The sequence below is a fragment of the Rhea pennata genome, unplaced genomic scaffold (assembly GCF_028389875.1).
Source record: "Rhea pennata isolate bPtePen1 unplaced genomic scaffold, bPtePen1.pri scaffold_32, whole genome shotgun sequence".
In the NCBI taxonomy this organism is placed as follows: Eukaryota; Metazoa; Chordata; class Aves; order Rheiformes; family Rheidae; genus Rhea; species Rhea pennata.
In genome coordinates, this window is record NW_026907679.1 from 54,564 (window position 1) to 72,854 (window position 18,291).

Below are 18,291 nucleotides of genomic sequence, written 5' to 3' on the forward strand. Positions count from 1 at the left end.
CTCTATCTGCACTGCTTTTCCCGAGGATTCCAGCAAAGGCTGTATCTTCCGGGTGACTCAGGCCCCAAAGCCCGTGGGAGTCGTGGCCCTTTCAGAAGTGAGGTGGATCTGTGGTGAAGACGTTGGTTTCTGTGCTCTGCCCAAGTGGCTCAGCACCCACCTGACCTGCCTTTGCCTGTGTCAGTGAGTGCTGGATGTGCTCCTTTGCAGGTTGCTGACGCAAAGAAGCTACGGCATCCCCTATTACTGTGAGGAACTGTTGCGCTACCTTCTTGGCCATGACATGCTCTTGTTCCACCCACTGGGGAAGGATGGGAAACGAGAGGACAAGTGGGAGAGCCTCTTCAGTAAGCACCTTTGCGGTCGATTGCCTAGTTGCTGTGGTGCATTTTCCCCAGCGCATTCTTGCCCGAGGCTTCCCCTGTGAACTTGGCACTGTCAGCTCTTGCAGCCATAGAGATCGTGGTGTGGATCAGGTGTGGGTTTGTACAGGCCTTGCTGCTGGGACAGCCCAAGCCGAGGCCGGGGAGTTCTGGTGTCTTTGAGAGGACAAGCAAGGGTGCCATGGCAGCCAATTTCAAAGGAGGAGCAGAGCCGCTGCCTGGCACTCAGATGAGTGCTGGTCTTGTCGTGAACTCATAGGAACGCAGGTGCTTCTTCTGGGCCAGTGTGCTGAGTCCTGTGGCTGGAATGTTCCTTGTGCACAGCCACAGGGCTGGATTGAGTCCGTCAGCGACACATGGTGCCAGGTGCTGTAAGGCCTGCTAGGGGTGAATGCTGAAGGGTTGAGGTTGGAGGGAGCTGAGGGATGTTGGGTGGGAGGCATTTAGAGGACCAGACAGAGGGCCTGAAGAGTTGAGTGTGTTAGCGAAAACACTTGAGGGCAAGGGAAGGCAAATGGATGCCTGGAGTCCACAACGCCTGGTCTGCTGCTTCAAGGAGAGCTCCTGCTGGGGTCAGGCTCTTCTCTATATGGGTATACGGCATTGGTGCACTTTATGTTCCTGCCGCACACCGTGTTTGTTGGTTAGAAGAAACTTCTTCATCAGCAGGTGGTCTGAGGACTCTGGCTTTTGTGAGCCCCTGCTGTCCTTCTCCTCTGCCTTATAGGCCAAAGCGTAGTTTGAAGCCTGCCTGAAGGGGTGGGAAAGAGCAATTTCTGTCCCTGAGCACAGCCGCTTATGAAGCTCCATGTGCGGGGCGAGGGCAGGCAGGCGCAGAGCAGCCTGACCGCAGGCTGGCTTTGGGCATGCTCTGGCTAAAGAGAGCGAGAGATTAAACACAAGACCCCGGCTAGGCACAAAGCGGGGCATGCTGCTTCTGCCTCTAGCATGCCCCACGCGGGTGGATTTTCATGGGGACGTCGGAGGTGCTGCTGTCTGACCTGTGGAAAATCCCTTCTTTGGCCCTTTGAGTCGCCGCCCAAATTCTTGGGATGCCCTGGAGAACTCTGCTCTCTGGCCGATGTAGGCGTGTTATTTAATAGGCATTGGAATGTGCGTGTATTTCCCTGGGCAGAAGGCAAAGAAGGTCACTTGCAAAGAAGTCTGACATCAAACCCAGCAGAGGCAAGGCACAGGCCTTGGGAACTTGAATGCCAAAGTGTGAAAGCCCCCAAAGGTGCTACTAAGTGAAGGCGGCAGCGGTAACATGACCTATGGATGAATGCCAACCAGCTTGCCACGGCTCTGGCAGCAGCCCTGAGTGACCCCCGATTTTGCATTTGCACTGGCAAGGTGCCTGCCTCTGGGATGACAGCAACACTGCTGCCTTCTGCCTTGAGGCGTTGCCTCCCCAGTCAGGAGGTCTGGAGCCTTTGACTTGGGAGAGTTTGGGGAAACTGCCTGGGCTAATGTTAGGGAAGGGCTATGAAACAAAGGTATGCAAGGGAAGTGCTTTGCTCGTCTTAGCGAGCATGTTTGGTGCAGGCCAAGTGCATCAGCCCACCTGAGGCAGGCCTTGTTCCCGCTGAGGTGGATTTTGGAGTTTGCAAGCAGGAAGTCATGACATGAATTGTCTCCCTTTGCTAATCGCTTTCTCCTGCTCCCTTGTGCCGCTCAGCTTCTGTGATGGAGGCTTCAACCACCGCAGCAGCACGGAGCTCCAGCGCGGGGAAGGACCGCAGGGTGTGCGCCATGAGGCCGGATGTGACCCTGCAGAACACTGTACTTCCCCCTACATTGAAAGGTGAGGGGCTGAGCCACGCTGCGGCAGCTGGCAGCAGTGCTGGGTGCCTTTGCCAGGGCCTGAGCTGGAGAGTGTGGGCCTCGGTGTGCTGCAGAGTTGAGCCTCTCCCCTCTGGGACTAAGCTGGGCAGGTTGCTTTGGTGCCATGGGATTGTCCGCAGAGAAACATGCATGTTGTCTGCTCTGAGTGGGGTGGGGTGGGGTGGGCAGGGGGCGGAGAAAGGAAGGTATTGGGAGCAGACTGTTCTCAGCAAGAGAAAATGCATTTCCAGGGGATATTTGTCATGGCTCCGATTGAGCTTTGAACTAGGCTTCGCACCTCATTGTTCTGTTTGTAATTTCTCCTGCTTGTGGGGCCTCAAGGCAGTGAAGCCCAACCAAAGCCATCTTGCGAATCTCTCTTTGCCTGTTGTTTTCTGGGCTAGCCCAGAAATCGCCCCATTTCTAGGGGGTGCTGGATGGGAAGCTGTGAATGAGCATGGCTGCCCTCGAGCCGAGCCCTGGCCGAATGCAGGTGGCAGAAATGTCCCCCGTGCCCAAGTGTTCTTCTTGAAGGAGCTGCTTTGTCCAAGAAGGGGAAAGTCTCGTGTGACCAAGGGAAATGCGGGGTTGTGGGGAGTTCTGAGCTGGCCTCAGCGGTGCAGGAAAAGCTCTCTGTCTGTGTGCCCTGTGGACATAAATAGAGCGCAGAGCTGGCAAGCTGCATCCCCGGACATATGCATGTGCTGGATGCTCATCCGTGGTGGGGGAGCGTTCGTCTGAGCATCTCTGCTTTCCCGCATCCTTGCTTCCTGTGAGTCAAGCAGGAGCAGAGGCATCTTGAAGACACGTGCCCTGGGTTGCAGTTGTCCAAGGGGCTGGGTCCCTAGGGAAGAATCTACCCTCTCGAGTGTTGCAGCTAATGCAGGCTGTGATGGTGGGGAGTGGGCAAGGGAGAGACGTGTGGCTTGCTTTTGGCAGGGATTGCGCTGGCTGAGCTGGACAGCATGAAGCCCTCGGAGCAGATGGTTCTGAAGTGTGCAGCCATCCTAGGGCCGCTGTTTAGCACGGAGCTGCTGTTCCACATCCTTCCCGGGTGGAGCAGGGCCAAGCTGAACAAGGCGCTGAATGCCCTGGTGAGATGCAACATCCTCAAGTGGCTGAATGCTGCCAAGGGGGCAGAAGAGAGCAGTGTTCCCACCGAGGGGTCAGGCACCTCTCTGGAGGAGGAGAGTGGTAAGAGGTGGTAAGGGGAGCCTGGGAGCACTGTTAAAAGCTCTGACAAGTCCATTTCCGAGGAGCCTGTGCTTTGTGCTTTGTGCTGGAGGGCAATATTGCAGTGAGGTGCTGCGAGTCCCTCCGCTGCCCTGCCTGCAAGCGCGGCTCATAGCCCATGTAGGAGAGGGAGTACGAAAGCCCGGACCTGCTGACCCCGCCTCCCGCTGTGTGCAGATGAGGGATTTAGTGTGTGTTGATCTTTATTGTCCCCTCGCGCCGGGGGAGCGTAGGACGCTGGGAGTGTCTTGCAGAGTGGGCAGAGAGAGCTGGCTGTGTCTTGCTTCTGCGGCTGGCAGCATCCCCAGCTGCCGCCTGAGCGCAGCTGCACAGCCTGTTGGCAGGGAGAGCAGCCCGGCAGCCTGTTGCGCTGGCCGTGCTAGTGTGAGGAAGGCAAGGTGGGCCCTTTTGCTGTCTGGCCCGGAGGCTCTGAGTGCAGGAGCGCTGGTTTCCTGCCAAGGGCCTACGCCAAGGCCTGTCTTTCATGGTGCAGCTATGGCATGCGTGAGCTCTGGCCCCAGCTCTGGCCCCAGCTCTGGCTGATGGGAAGCCCCGTTGCCTTTCAGATGCCCAGAAGTCATCCGTGGAGGAGAGCAAGCAGAGGGCGAGGCTGGAGTCTGGCATGCTGGCCTTTTGCGCCCCGCTGCTGCAGGAGGCTGCCTACGAGCTATGGCCGAAGGGACAGAGGGTGGCCCTGCACCACAAGTGTGCGGCCTTCCTGGAGAGGCACGCGCACAAGTGCCAGTGCTGCGGGGGAGGCGACTTTGTTGCCTTCCACCGCTTGGCCCTTGGCAGCACACAGGAGGCCGAGAGCGGAGAAGAGCACGGAAGCGACTGCTACTGGCACAACTGGGAGGCCTCCCTGGCGACCAGCGAGGAGATGAAGTCAGACGAGCTCCCCGCCTCTACGGGTATGCTGTGTGCCCTGCTCTGGAGCCTGGGTCCTGCCCACTCCTACTGCACACTTGTTTCACGCAAGCGTGGGCATGCTTCCAGTGCAAGGCAGATACTGTTGTAGGACTAGTTCATTTCTCCACTGAGCACAGCTCCACATGAGAGCGATGATTTGTGCACAGCGCAGCGCCTTTCTCCCCTTGCGTGTCCACCTGCATTTCCCAGAATTACGGGAGGGCAGCCCATCTCCTGGCAGAGGTGCACACGTGGCTCAGCAGGCTGAGGTGTCTAGTACACTTGGTGAAGCTGGGTTAAGTCTGGAGTTGAGCCCCACAGTGAAGACAGATGTCAGGGAAGGAGGTGGAGAGGGAGCTGCCGCCAGTGCCTTTGGCTCTGCTCTTCCTCCCTCGGTGCTACAGAATGGCAAGAAGCAGCTCTATGGCATGTGCAGTGAGGAGGTGTTTAATGCCATGCTTTCTTTGCAGATGCTTCAAGTGGTGTACCGAAAGAGAAGAGCTTCTTGGAGGAGATTTTTCGGTGAGGAGCCAAGGTTTTGAAGATGATTTTGGGGGCAGTGGGGTGAGGGTGTGCAGAGGAGATAAGCGGAGTTGCCAGCTTGGGCTGCCCGTTGTGAGTCTAGCATTGGCAAGAGCAGGCCTGTGAGAGGCAGCTGGGTTGAGATGGCCATGGGGATGCGTATCTTTGGGGAAGCCAGTGGGATCCCAGTGCTGATGGTGATTTGGAGTGGAGCAGCCCCGGCTTTCTAGCTGTTAGAGAGCAGTGTTGCAAGCTGTGCAGGGGCAAAGCAGCCCCTGGAGGCAGGGTGGCTTGTGGAAGGGGACAGAAATGCCAGCTGGTCTCCCTGCCTGCCTAAAAGAGCAGTGTTCCTCCAGAGCAGGGGCAGCAAAGACGCCAACAGGATCGGTGCTCCTGCCACTTTGTTACAACTATGGCCAATGGAATGGCTTGCCACTGCTGAAAAGGGGAGCTGTTGCTTCTCGTGCCGGTTCTGCCCTGCCTGAGTCCACTGTGCCTGTGCTCTGGGGCCCCAGGGCTCCTCAGAGTGCCCAGCATATACTGGTCAATGGGCCCACAGTGTCAGGGAACAAATCTTGCCAAAGCGTGCTGTGTGAGTGAGTTGTCCTGGCTTTGCTTGCCGTGCGGGGAGAGCCAAAGGTCTTGAGGGAGGAGAGAAGGCGAGAGCGGAAGGGAGGAAGGAGCACAGGGGGAAGTCATAGCAATGATGGGCGGCTGCAGCCTGCTCCGGAGTCAGTGGTGTCAGTTGTAAGCTGGGAGGGCCCAGGGAACTCTGGGTGCAGGTCACTGTTGTGTGGGGTAGAAAGAAGGACTGAGCGAGCTCCCTCAGCACGCCTGGGAAAGCTGTGCAGCCCACGGCTCCCGTGCGGTGCCTTCGTGCGTGTGGCCTCGTGCTGTGCTAGAATGTGTCTTTAACGTACGCTGAAGGAGCGGTGTTGGTGACACTGGTGTGTGCTTTGGTGTCTTCTTTCTCCGTGATCTTGTCTCCAGAGCAGCAAAGCAGTTTCTGGCTAAGACCGAATGGATGCCCAAGGTGCCCAGCAAGACCCACTGGACGCAGGGTGTGGAGTGTTCCTGCAGCTGCAAGGCCATTGTGGACTTGGTGCTTGTGCCCTTGGCTCAGCACTACATGGCAGTGGGCAATGACGCCAGGGCCTTTTATTATCTGCTGGAGGGTGCGGCTGCCTACTTGCACGTCTCCGACAACTACCTGGTGAGTTGCCGTGCTTGCCAGAGCCCACTGCCCGTGGAGTCCTCTCAAGTGCCTTGCCCTGGGCAAGCCCATTTCCCCACTGCAATAGGGCCTGCCTGGGGGCCTGCCTTTGTGGGGACTCGGGGATGAATTGGTGGGAGGGAGACCCAGCGTTTGCCTCCTGTTTGCCTCTCCTGTGGCAAGAGAGACAGGGCCGTGAAGCAGCCCCTTGGTGCAAGGTGCACCTCCCAGGAGGTGATGCAAAGGAGTGCTTGTGCACGTGGTGTGAGAGGCAGCGTGACTGTGCTTGGGTGGGCATCACCAGGGACAGATGCAAGCCTCCTCAGCAAGATGCTGGAGGCACCTGGGAGTGCTGGGGCTGGGGACAGGCTTGGCAGCGATGCTCAGCTGCTCTCTGTGTGCTTGTTCAAAGGCCTTCCGGAACCTGAAGAAAGCAGAAGTGCTGAGGACCTTGGTGGCTAAGAAGGGAAACGCGCTTGCTTGCTTTGAAGAAGCCACTTTGCTGAGCCTCAAAGGAGAGGTAAGGTGACAGGGTGGTTTTGGTGGGCTCCCCCGGTGGGTGGAGTTGAATGCTTTCCTGTGGGGTAGGGTGGGGTGGGGCAGGCTCTCCCTGGCCCACCTCACTGCAACTGCTCTCAGCCTGCTTTCCTGGGGCCCCTTTGCCCCCTGGCCAAAACCAGCTGAGGTCCTGGCCTTGATTCCGCCAGAGACATCCAATTGGTTTTGTGCTGAATCGGAGCCCTTTGGGAGCCTTCCCAGTATCCTTGTTCTTAGCGTTCCCAGTAGCTGGGAGGCTCAGGATTCCCAGCTGTGCCTGGGGCTGCTTGATGCACTGGGGATGAGCTTTTGTGCCAAACGGGACTGCCTTGAAAGCCCTTTTGGTGTGCAGGTCTGCTACCATATGGGACAAACGGAGCTGGCGAAGACAATGATCAGGAAGGCATTGAGCCTGCTGAAGAGGAAATTCCCCATGACCTCCACTGGTGCCGCCTTGCAGCTTGTGCTGGAAAAGTCAGAGCATGCCTCTCGCAAGAAGAACAGAGACTCCTCCGTTCCTCAGGAGGCAGGGTAGGAAGCAGAAGGGAAAGCAAAGGCTCTTCTAGGCAGAGGGAAAGCTGCTGAGGGAGCTGGAGGCTAATGGGTGGAGCAGCTGTGGGTTGTATTGGGCAGCTACTGGGGTGTTGGCATGGGAGATGGTGTTGGTGAGAGCAGGGAGGTGTTAGTGGGGAGCAGAGTGTGGGGAGGGGAAGGGAGTGTGCTGGCAGGAGCAGGAGGTGGGCCTGTCGGCGTAAGCGGAGGTGAGCTGTGAGAGGGAGGAAGCTCAGAGGCTGTAGCCAGGCGCAGGCCTCCCGTGCAAGGCCCCTTTTCCTCCCGGTGGCCAGCTTTGCTTGGCCTGCCTACGCTGTAGTGCCAAGACACCGTCTTTAGCAGTCACGTTTCCTGGGTGGTACTCCTTGGTTCTGCCACTTGTATCGCTGTGGCCGGGCCTGCGTCACCTGCCCCTCTGCAAGGAGGTGCAGCCGTCTCCTCCATCCCCCTGCTTCCCCCGCCCCGTGGGACTTGGCACAGTGCGCCTAGTGGCTGTAGCCCAGCAGTTTCCCTTGTGTGGCAGGAGGCAGAGGCTCCCCTGGCTGTTCCGGCAAAGCCACTGCCTGTCCTTACTGCGGCAGCTCTTCAGCCTGGAGAGCGCCGCCGGCAGTCGGAGGCTCTCCCGCCTGGCAGCACTCATGAAGGTGAACACGGCCGAGGAGTCCGAGGATGCGAGTCACGTGAGTGCCTTCTCTCTGCAGCAGCAGACCCGCCCTGACACGGCTCCTTTTCCCTGGCCTGGCAAGAGTACCAGCAGGGCCTGCCCCCGGCAAGAAGAGCCCAAAGATGGACGTGTGCCTGCCCTTTTCTGGATGAACTTCCAGAGGGTGTGGGTTGCTGCTGCTTTTGGTAGCCCCTCGTGTTGGATTTGTTTCCTAATTGTGAGCATGGAGGTGGTTCTGGCTTTAAGGCAGCACCACTGTGTGTATTCTGTAGTTTCCTCGTGGCTCTTGATAATGCTGGTGTGCAAGGCTGGGGGCCCCTGTCTTGGCACGGCTGCAGTTAGCAGTGGCAGTAGGAAGAAGAGTTGGTCGTATGGGTGCGCGCTGTGAGAGTGGAAGAGAGAAGCTGGCAGTTGGGTTGTGGCCTGTCCCCTCCAGGCCAGGGAATTGCCCTGGAGAGACAGAGTCATGTGCATTGTCATGTTTGGACCCTTGTAGGTCCTCTTGTCCTACCTGGAATATGCGCTGTGCTGCCAGAACCTGGGCTGCCGGGAAGAGTGGCTGCAATATGGGCGGGCGGCCATGCAGCTTAGCACTGAGGTGCAGCTCTTTGGAGGAGGGGTATTAAACACAGCCAGCTTTGCCCAGGCCCTGTCCCATCTGACCCTCAGCCTGGGAAATCTGCCTCTGTCCGTCGACGTAGGTAGGTACTGCCCCCGCCGCCTGCCAGAAGGCATCTCTGCTGAGAGAGCCGGTGCAAGTCTGCTTGTCCTCTTCCCAGGCTATCGTGCTGAGAGGCTCTGCATGGAGCTGCAGAAGCCTGACCTGGGCTGTGTGGTTCTCAGGACCCTCTTCACGGCACTGTTTCTCCAGATGAGGTAATCAGGGTGCTGGAGAGAGTGGGGGTTGCGCAGTGTCAGGGGTCAGGGACCTTTGGGTGAGAACAGGCCTGCTGGAGAAAGTGGGATGGAGTTGGGAGGAAGAGCAAAGAAGGGAAAACGAGGGAGAGAGAGGTGCTGGGAAGGGGAGTGGGAAGTGTCTGGAGGTGCTGCCTGGGCTCCCAGCCCATGGAGAGGCTCCCTGGAGGCTCGTTGTGTTCCTCCCCAGGTACCCGGAATGTGAGGCAGTGCTGCGCAGGCTAGAGGAGCAGGTGTCTGGAGCAGATGAGATCGTTGGGCAGGCATGCTTCTTCTGCTGCTGCTTAGACCTCTTGCTTGATGCTGGTAAGTGCTCAGTGAGGAGGGCCCCCGAGAACCTGTTTGCTGGGCAGGCAAGGCTGCACCCCTGGAGCTGTGGGCCAGAGCTGGGGGCTTTGTGCAAGGTGTAAACAGGCAGAGCCCTCCCAGCACAAGCAGAAGTGCACCGTCAGTACAAGACTTCTAGAGACTAGAGTAGACAATACAAGAGTTCTGCCAGGTCTCCCTGTCCTCTGGAAACACGGAAACAGTTGTGCTGGCCAAAGCAGTTTTTCTCCTGTTAGAACAATGACCCCAGAGCCTCCAGCAATCCTTATATTTCCTCCACAGAGCTTTCCGCTGTGCGCGTTTCTCTCTTCGCCTGCATCCTCGTTAATTTTTTTCCCTTTTGCGTTTCTAACATGGGAGCCAAGAGTAATTTGACAGTGCTTTTAGTTATGCTCTTTCCTAGCTGTGTTTTGAGATTGCCCCTTCTGAAAGCTCTTCTCCGCCTCACTCTGCTCTGGCTCCCCAGGAAGCAGGGCTAGCAGCGCTGGCATGTGCCTGAGCAGGAGGCACCTAAGAGCCTGTGCTGTGGCGTCGCTGTCATTGCTGCTCAGTGGCAGTGTGCCTTTGTGCAGTGCTAGAAAGCTGCAGATTTCTCAAGGGCAAGGCGTGGTGTCAGGGGAGTTGGGAGTTCTCTTGTTTCCTTCCTGATGTTCTCTGCCCTTGCGTTCAAGGGCAGTTCCGTGCACTTGAGCAGCCCTGAGGAGCTAGGATAGAAGTGCAGCCCTTGCCTGCTTCCTGTGAGGTTTGTTGCTCTGTGAGTGCTTTGCCTGCCAAGAACTTTGCCAGCTGTGCTGGAGCTTTCTGCTGCTCTGAATGCCTGAGGCACGGTGAGGCCAGGGAGGGAGGTGCTGCTTCGCTGCTTCTCTGAGAGACATTTGTATTGCAGGGTGGCAGTATAAGTCCTTTGAAGAGTGCAGGAGGTTCGTGGAGCAGAACGAAGCCAACTGCCTTCTCCAGGCACAGAGCAGCATCCTGCTTGGACTGTATTCGTCCCTGGCTCTTTGGTAAGTTGGAGACTTGCTTTGAGTGGGGAGAGGCCCAGGCAGTGGTTGTGGCCGGGAAAGGGGGAGCTCTGCGTTCATCACATGCCCCCATCCCATGTCCACCAAGGCGGCTGCTTCTGGAGCATGGTGGTGAAAGGGGCCAGGGGGCCACGCAGGATGAGCAAGGTGGCAAGGAGGCCCAGGTTGTGCTGCTGTGGAGCCCTGCCAGGGAAGGATGCCTTGGCAGCATTCAGCCACAGCCTTCCTTTTCCCCTTGAATGTTGGGGACGGACTGGTGTGGCTCTCTCTCAGCGCAGGAAAGCGATGCAGGCTGAATGCTGCCTAAGTGCAAGAGCTTGGCTCGGAGAGGGCACGAGGGCCTGGAGCACCGCTGTGTTTGTGGGAGAAGGCAGCCATTGTCCCAGTCTCCTGCCTAGCATGGCTTGTGTCTCCTGGGTGCCTGCAAGGGACTGGGTTCCAGTCCTTGCAGTTTCCCTGTGGTCTCGCTCATCACTGTGGGGGAGTGCTGAGTGGCGCTGGCTCACAAACAGACATGCATGCGCACACGTTTATAAACAGATCAAGCAAACTGGAGGGAAGGGGAGCAGAGAGGACCCTTTTGGGAGGGACAGCAGTAGATTCCTGCTCAGCTGTGATGTAGCAGGGAGACGAGAACTCCAAGTTCACGTGGGAGAGAAGGAATTGAGCTACTGATGCCTGATTACAATACAGTGCTCTCAGTGATGCTTATCAGGAGCAGCTACAACACGCTGCAGCTCAGCCCCCCAGCCCCCCAGTACACCCCCAGTAGCTTCCTTGTCCTAGAGGATGCATTGCCTCTGGAAGCCAGGTTGGGGCTGGAGCCTATGGCCTAGGAGACCTCTTGGTTACTTGCTCATCTCTACAAAATGTGCCTGAGTGTGTGTTTGTGTGTGTTTCCTTTTTTCCTCTGGACAATGTAGGTTTGCAAGGCTTGGGCAGTGGGACAACTTCCAGAAGCCCTTTGAAAAGGCCAAGAGGCTGCTGAAGAGCACTGGTGCCTGCCTTGTGGCCAGCCAAGCGTGCAGCCGGCTCCTGGAGTGCCATAGCCTGGTGCTGAAAAAGGACATGGAGCAGGGCTCGTGGAGGGCCCGTGAGAGCTGCCGCAGGGCTCTAAGGGTGAGGGATGCGGAGGAAGGGGAGGGGCATGCTGCAAGGGCCCTCCGGGGAAAGCTGTGTTGCTAGCAGCAGTGGGTTGACCTGTGCAGGTAGAAGCAGCCACGACAGGATGGAGTCAGGGTAGTGCCAGAGGGTAGCACCTTAGGGAGCAGCATGGCTAAAGACTCCTGTAACAGAGGTGTCAGCAGGAGGGGGACGAGAAGGCAGTCGGGTGAAGGCAGTCTTCCTGGGCGTGTGAGAATTCCCGTGTGGGACTGCTTGGCCCAAACGGGAGAGGAGAAGAGCCTTGCTCAGCCATGAGCTAGTGAGCCCTGCTGAAATGCCTGCTCCATAGAGGTGTTACTGCTCAGGAGAGATCTGTGTGGTACCTCAGCCTTGCTAGCTGTGCACTCCTCCTTTCTTTGTGGCTGGTTTTTCTCTTTGGGGATTTGGTGCCCTTCTCTGTGCCAAGCCATCGCTGGGCTCTCTGACTTGTCCTGATGTACCTCTCTGTTGTTTTCTCGGCAGCTTGCCGAAGAGGTTTTCTCTCGGTGCTCCACAAGCCCCGTCTTCTACCCCAGAGTCTACCACCTGAAAGCCTACATTTTCCTGATGCTGGGGAATGAAGAGCAGAGCCTGCTGTGCCTCAACCAGGGCCTCCAAGCCTGTGAAGACCATGGCAACCTGCTGGAGAAGACTTGGCTGGAGATGAGCACTGTAAGTTGCTCACCTGTGCCTTTGAGTTGCTTCCTGGGCAGAAGTTGAGCCTGCTGTAGCAGAAGGTGGTCCGCACTGTACTGTGGCAGGTACCCCCAGAGAGAGCCCCCCGAGAGCTTCAGGGGCATGTGCTCAAAGTCCTGTGTGAGCTGGTAGGTGCTCTTAGCCCTGCTCAAGAGGAAGGTAGAGACAGCTGTGATCTCTCTCTGCCAAGCGGGGCTGGACTGGTACGTGAGGAAGCAGTATGCCCTGCAGCTGCTCCTTTGCAGCATCTCTGCTTGGCAGAGTGGTGGTGAAGTGGAATCTTTCCCTGCTCCTTAAGGCAGCTCTGGGAGGCCAGGGTCAACGTGTGCTGAGTCTGAATTGGCCTTGCCTCTCCTTCTGCTTGCTGAGGGGTTTTGGCAGCATGGCTCATTGGCTGATGGATGGAACAAGCTGCTGAGAGAGGCCTTAGTTGCCTTCCCAGGCAGAAGTCATGGCTCTGGAGGTCACATGCTCTTCTCAGCTCTCACTGTGCCTTTTTTTCCCCCCCTTCCTTTAGGAGTGCTGGTTCACTGGAAAAGGCCCCCTGGGAGATTTGTGGCTGAAGACAGCCCCACATTTTCCCCACCTGAACCAAGCAAAGCCAGAGGTCTGTAGCTCCAGGTACCTGCTGAAGCGGCCAGCACTGCAAAGGGAGGATTCTTCTCCAGGAATTAAATTCTGACACTGCTAGTCCAAGCACTTCTTCCTTTCCTTCTTCCTTTAATATGCTCAGCATCATTCTTCGGCCCCCTGCTTGTATTCTGCCTCGTTCTCTCCTTTCCCACAACAATGTTTGCACAACCTGAGTCAAACTGAACCAACACCTACACAATTACTAAGGTCAATACTCAAAACAAAAACCAAAAAACAAAACAGTCTGAGTATTCTGAAGAGCTTAGCATTTAGGCTTCCATCAAGTGAGGAATATGATAAATAAGGCACAAAGCGCTCCAGAGAAGGTAAAGCTCTGGGAGGTTGGTTAATTCCTATAGTTCTATAGTAGTTCCCAAGTAGTATTCATTTTCTGGGTTCAGGTAATGCATCAGGCCATTTCAGGCCCGTCTCTGCCCAGCTCTTTGCCAGTTTGGTTCTCCTGTTGGAGTTTCTCCTTGCTGCAGCCCCACAGGATTGGGGGTGGTAGGCACAATGCAACTTCTGTTCTCTCTGCAGGTTTTATGCACAAGGGGATGTCTAGGGTTGTACCTTTGCGATGAGTTAGTAGAGCAAAATGCATGTCCTTGGTGGAACTCATGTCCTGCGGCAGTTGTTTCTTAAGACGACATAGATGTTAGGTCCTTGGCAGAGAGAACATTTTAAAATAAAGACATAGTTTACAGCCACCAAAATAGGGAAGTTGGTAAGAGTATTGTGTACTCGTGTCCCTGACTAATGAAATGGTAGGTGTTCTTTTTTTTTTTTTTTTTTTTTTTTTTTTTTAAAGTAACATTCTCTGGTTAAAGGGAAACTGTATAAACTCCCTGTAAGCTGCCACAGGGCCCTCCCTTAATTGGGGAGTACCTTGCTGCCGCAGTCGTCCATGATTAATAAAGAAATATAAGTGAAGCATCCCACATACATGACTGCAGACCCATTAGAAGCCAAAGGACAAATTTCCTGTTCCCAGCCGGCTGAATTAAGATGCCCCATCGGTCACAGGGGAATTGCGGTGCAGGCATCCACTTCTCACTGGGTAGAATCTTGGGGGAAGTCCCACTGCCCAGAGCAGGGTCCACACCTTGGGGGGTGGCATTAATCTTCATAATTCACACTGTTGTTCTCCCCAGAAGTCACAGCTTAAACCAATTGCAAGCCCAATCATCTGTTGATCCAGTCAGGATTCAGTATTGCCTACAACTGCCTTGGTTTCCTTTCGATCACTCAGTTCCCCACTGTTCTACGAGCGGTGAGAGTTTCTGCAGTGCCATCTCATCTCTCATCACTCCATTCCGTCACAGCCCTGCAGTGTGGTGCCTCAAGCCGCAGGCGCCCCAGAGGTTCCCCACTGGTGGGAGGCACCAGCGCATGCTGCTGGGATCGGGGCTGTGCTATCCAGGAGGCCCACTCTTGCCTGCAAGCTGTAACACCTGCTGACTCATCAGCTCCCAAACTGTTGCCACAGGTCTTGAGTAGCAGAAGAAATCCTCAGTGTCCACTGCAGAGAGAATCAGGAAATGCTGTGAAGACAGGCAAAAATCAACCAGTTGTGAGAGGGGAGAGGGGGGCTCCAGCAGAGAAGGGGCCAAAGTCCTTTGTGTCTGTGCTGTTGACCTTGGAGTGAATTTGCAGGAGCAGCAGGTGGGGGCCCTGGGGGTGGCACCTGCTGAAATTGTCTGTCTGCAGCCACATTGTGTCGTCCTATTCCTGCACGCTGCAGAGCTCCACAGCAACTCAGGAGGTGCAAGCCTTCAGGAGAGACAAGAAGTCAAGTTCCTGCTGCTTGTGCCTAAGAAACCGCAGGAGGTTTCTTAGGAAGGCAGGGATGAAGCTCACACTTGTGGCCATAGTCACTTCGTGTGGGACGTGCTCCAGGACAGAAATCCTGTTGTTAGGCACATCTTTGGTGAACTGCCTTGGTCTCATGTCCCTGTGAAAGAGATGCCAGAGTCCTGCTGCCTTTCCCTAGAGGCAAAGAGGATGGTTTGGGGGCCTCAGTCCTACCACCAGCTGCGAGTGGCCTCGGGACCCCATGCATGTGTGCGTGTGACGGTCCTCGATGGCAGTGCTGCTGCCTCCGGGCTACAGAATCTTTTGCAAGCCCAGCCTTGGTGAGGGTCTGGCCCAGGTTAGTCCCTCTCTCACTACGGATACAGAGACACTAACTGCACCAGGAAGAGAACAAACTCTGAACTGTAACTGCCCTAAGACTACTGTAACCACCTACACACTGAGGCTACTGTAACTGTTGTCCCAAAATCTGGGTTCTGCTACCCGGTGTGCAAGCAACCAATAGACACACAGGGTCGAGATATTTGTTTATTTCATTTCTGCACAGAGATGGGGGCTAGGTGGTAAATCCACAAAGCTAGCACACCTTCTCCCCCTCTCATCATTGATTTATACACACTTTCCAGGGAGTATTTTATACAAATATTTCTATTGGTTACAGTTTCATTACCTCAGGTAATTGCTCTGCGCTTGCGCTTTTACATTCTTGTTAATTAGCATAGGAAGCGAAGAAGAGGCGGTAACATCATTATTATCTCATTTCCATCTCATTATTCATTTAGGGGTGTGAAATTTAATATGTTAATAAGCCTTAATGAGCCTACAGTCACTCCTGGGTTATTCTGCTGTTTTTGTCTTACCTACCCCTCGTATTCTTCAAAGTGCTGTGGTTTCATCAAGGTTCTTTAGCCGGAGCTGGTTATCCTTTGCAGTACTGTTTTTCTCTCCCCCTTGTCCTTGAGTCTTGTTGACTCTTTGCAAGGTTTTTCTCACAGTATTTCTCTAACATCCTGAGATCCTCATTAGTCCAGTCCCTGTTTGTATCATCTAGTGGGGTGGGAAGAAGTTCAGTGGGAGGAGAGCAAGAAGTGTTTGAGACATGTTTCCCTTTAAGTGCCATGCTGTATGTGCTAGAGACAGGTGGCTGTGCTGGACACCCCAGGCATCTGACATGGACCTGCCAGCCCATTTCTGTGTCATTAAATGAATTATCTGCCCTGAACTGGCAGATAGCTGTTTTTAACAATGGACTCTGCATGTGTCTCAGCCTCACAGTGAGTGGAGCTCTAATTGTAGCAGGCATCTAGTGTCATTTCAGATGGCCAAAGAAATTCCTCACCTGGCCCCATACAATGCTCCAGGAGAATGCGGGTCTCCCAGTTGCTGTAGCAAAGCAAGTGGTCATTGGTACATGCCTTGCACCAACTTTCTCTCTTCAACTGTCACCAAGTGTTTGTGTATGAGCAACTGACTCCCACCCTCCATCTTCACTGACTGCAAAGGGAGCGCAGACAAGGAGCTCTCATGCAGATACCTGTCGATTAGGGGGAGGCATGGGAGGAGGCGTTGGAAGATTTTCCAAATCAGAAACTGGCTACACTGCTGGTGTTGGCAACAGGGTTTTGGATTCTATGGCCATGGAACATGGTTTGAAGACCAACAGCTGGTGGGGAGATATGATATTCACTTCATCAAGCAGGGCACATTTGCCTTTGCAAATAGGTTGGCCAGTCTAGTAAAGAGGGCTTTAAACTAGGTAGGAGGGAGGAGGGGCTTGTCATACAGACAGAGTAGACAGCAAAATACAAGTTGGGTTGGGGGGCCTCCAATGGGTAAATGCAGCTGGGGATGTGCGTTTGAGACATGGCTATGGGTGACCCCCATACACCCTTCATGGGAAACCTGCAGGCATGACCACCTCTCTGAAATGCCTGTACACCAACAGACGCAGCATGTGGAACAAACAGGAGGAGCTGGAGATCTGTGTGCGAACGCAGGGCCATGATCTCATTGCAATCACAGAGACATAGTGGGAAAGCTGACATGACTGAAATGCTGTCATGGATGGTTACGTGACTTTTAGGAGAGACAGGCCAGAAGGATGATGTGGTGGAATTGTTCTTTATGTGAGAGAGCAACTGGAAGGCATCGGGCTCTGCCTAGGGTTAGAGGAGGAGCCAGTTGAGAGCTTATGGGTAAAGATCAAAGGTCAGGCTAACATGGGGGACACTGTTGTGGGTTTCTACTACAGGCCACCTGATCAGGAAGAGGAAGCTGATGAGGTCTTCTATAAACAGCTTGAAGTAGCCTGAAGATCACAGGCTCTGGTTCTCATGGGAGACTTCAACCACCCTGACATCTGTTGGAAGGACAACACAGCAAGGCACAAACAGTCCAGGAGGCTCCTGCAATGCACTGATGATAACTTCTTGCCACAAATGGTGGAAGATCCTATGAGGAAGGGTGTCCTGCTGGATCTTGTACTAACCAACAGAGGAAATTGGTTAGAGATGTGAAGGTTGGAGGCAGCCTTGGCTGCAGTGACCCTGAGATGGTGGAGTTCAGGATCCTGCAGGAAAGAAGTAAGGCAACAAGCAGGAGTGGAGCCCTGGACTTCAGGAGAGTGGACTTTGGGTGTTCAGAGACCTAATTGGTGAAGTCTCATGGGTTAAGGCCCCAGAAAGAAGAGGGGGGGTGGTCCAGGAGAGCTGGCTAGTATTCAAGCATCACTTCCTCCAAGCTCAGGAAGGGTGCATCCCAAGGAGAAAGAAGTCCAGCAAAGGGGGCAGGAGACCTGCATGGGTGAGTTAGGAGCTCCCAACAAAACTCCAACAGAAGAAGAAAGTACACAGAATGTGGAAGAGGGGACAGGCTACTTGGGAGAATTATAGGAATGATGCCAGAGTATGTAGAGATGCTGCGAGGAAGACTAAGGCTCAGCTGGAATTAAGTCTGGCAACGGATATCAAGGACAACAGGAAGGGCTTCTTCAGATACATCAGCAGCAAGAGGAGGACGAGGGAAAATGTGGGCCCGCTACTGAATGGGGTGGGGGCCCTGGTGATAAGGGATACAGAGAAGGCAGAATTACTGAATGCCTTCTGTGCTTCAGTCTTCACAGCTAAGGGCAGCCCTCAAGAATCCTTCAGCCTGGATGTAAGGGAGAAAGTCTGGAGAAGGGAAGACTTTCTCTTGGTTGAGGAGGATAGGATTAGAGACCTTCTGGGCAGGCTTGACATCCACAAATGCATGGGCCCGGATGGGATGCACTCATGGGTACTGAGGGAGCTGGCGGAAGTTGTTGCCAGGATGCTCCCCATCATCTTTGAAAGGTCCTGGAGAAGTGGAGAGGTGCCTGAGGACTGGAAGAAAGCCAATGTCACCGCAGTCTTCAGGAAGGGCAAGAAGGAGGACCCAGGTAACTACAGGCCAGTCAGTCTCACCTCCATCCCTGGAAAGGTGATGGGACATCTCATTCTCGGTGTCATCTCCAGGCATATGGAGGAAAAGAAGGTGATCAGGAGTAGCCAGCATGGATTCACCAAGGGGAAATCCTGCTTAACCAATCTGATAGCCTTCTATGATGGAATGACTGGCTGGGGAGATGAGGGCAGAGCAGTGGATGTTGTGAACCTTGACTTCAGCAAGGCTTTTGACACTGTCTCCTATAACATCCTCCTGGATAAGCTCAGGACATGTGGGTTAGAGAAGCGGACAGCGAGGTGGATTGATAACTGGCTACAGAGGCACATGTTGGCTGGCCACCCTCCGTGATGCATCGGGGGAGGGGGGGTGGAGCATGTCACAGTGGCTTCATCCTCTGTGGTGGAAATGAGGGTGTCCCCAGTGCTGCGCTGCTCTGACGGGGAGCAGGTGTCTGGAGAGAGAAGGGCTTTGCATAGGGAG

General features: G+C 55.0%; 1 protein-coding gene across 1 annotated transcript in view; it reads left to right on the forward strand.

The window, feature by feature from the left end:
* LOC134154491 (adenylate cyclase type 10-like) overlaps positions 1–12,622 on the forward strand; it is a 57,265-nt gene extending 44,643 nt beyond the window's left edge. Inside the window, exons 21-36 of the mRNA XM_062601162.1 lie at positions 211–347; positions 2,062–2,187; positions 3,147–3,401; positions 4,007–4,351; positions 4,820–4,871; positions 5,862–6,084; positions 6,497–6,604; positions 6,974–7,152; positions 7,697–7,853; positions 8,334–8,538; positions 8,617–8,713; positions 8,943–9,058; positions 9,966–10,083; positions 11,025–11,220; positions 11,728–11,916; positions 12,458–12,622. Coding sequence (XP_062457146.1) covers positions 211–347; positions 2,062–2,187; positions 3,147–3,401; positions 4,007–4,351; positions 4,820–4,871; positions 5,862–6,084; positions 6,497–6,604; positions 6,974–7,152; positions 7,697–7,853; positions 8,334–8,538; positions 8,617–8,713; positions 8,943–9,058; positions 9,966–10,083; positions 11,025–11,220; positions 11,728–11,916; positions 12,458–12,622 — 2,668 coding nt within the window. The remainder of the gene's footprint in view (positions 1–210; positions 348–2,061; positions 2,188–3,146; positions 3,402–4,006; positions 4,352–4,819; positions 4,872–5,861; positions 6,085–6,496; positions 6,605–6,973; positions 7,153–7,696; positions 7,854–8,333; positions 8,539–8,616; positions 8,714–8,942; positions 9,059–9,965; positions 10,084–11,024; positions 11,221–11,727; positions 11,917–12,457) is intronic.
* Positions 12,623–18,291: the final 5,669 nt, after the last annotated feature.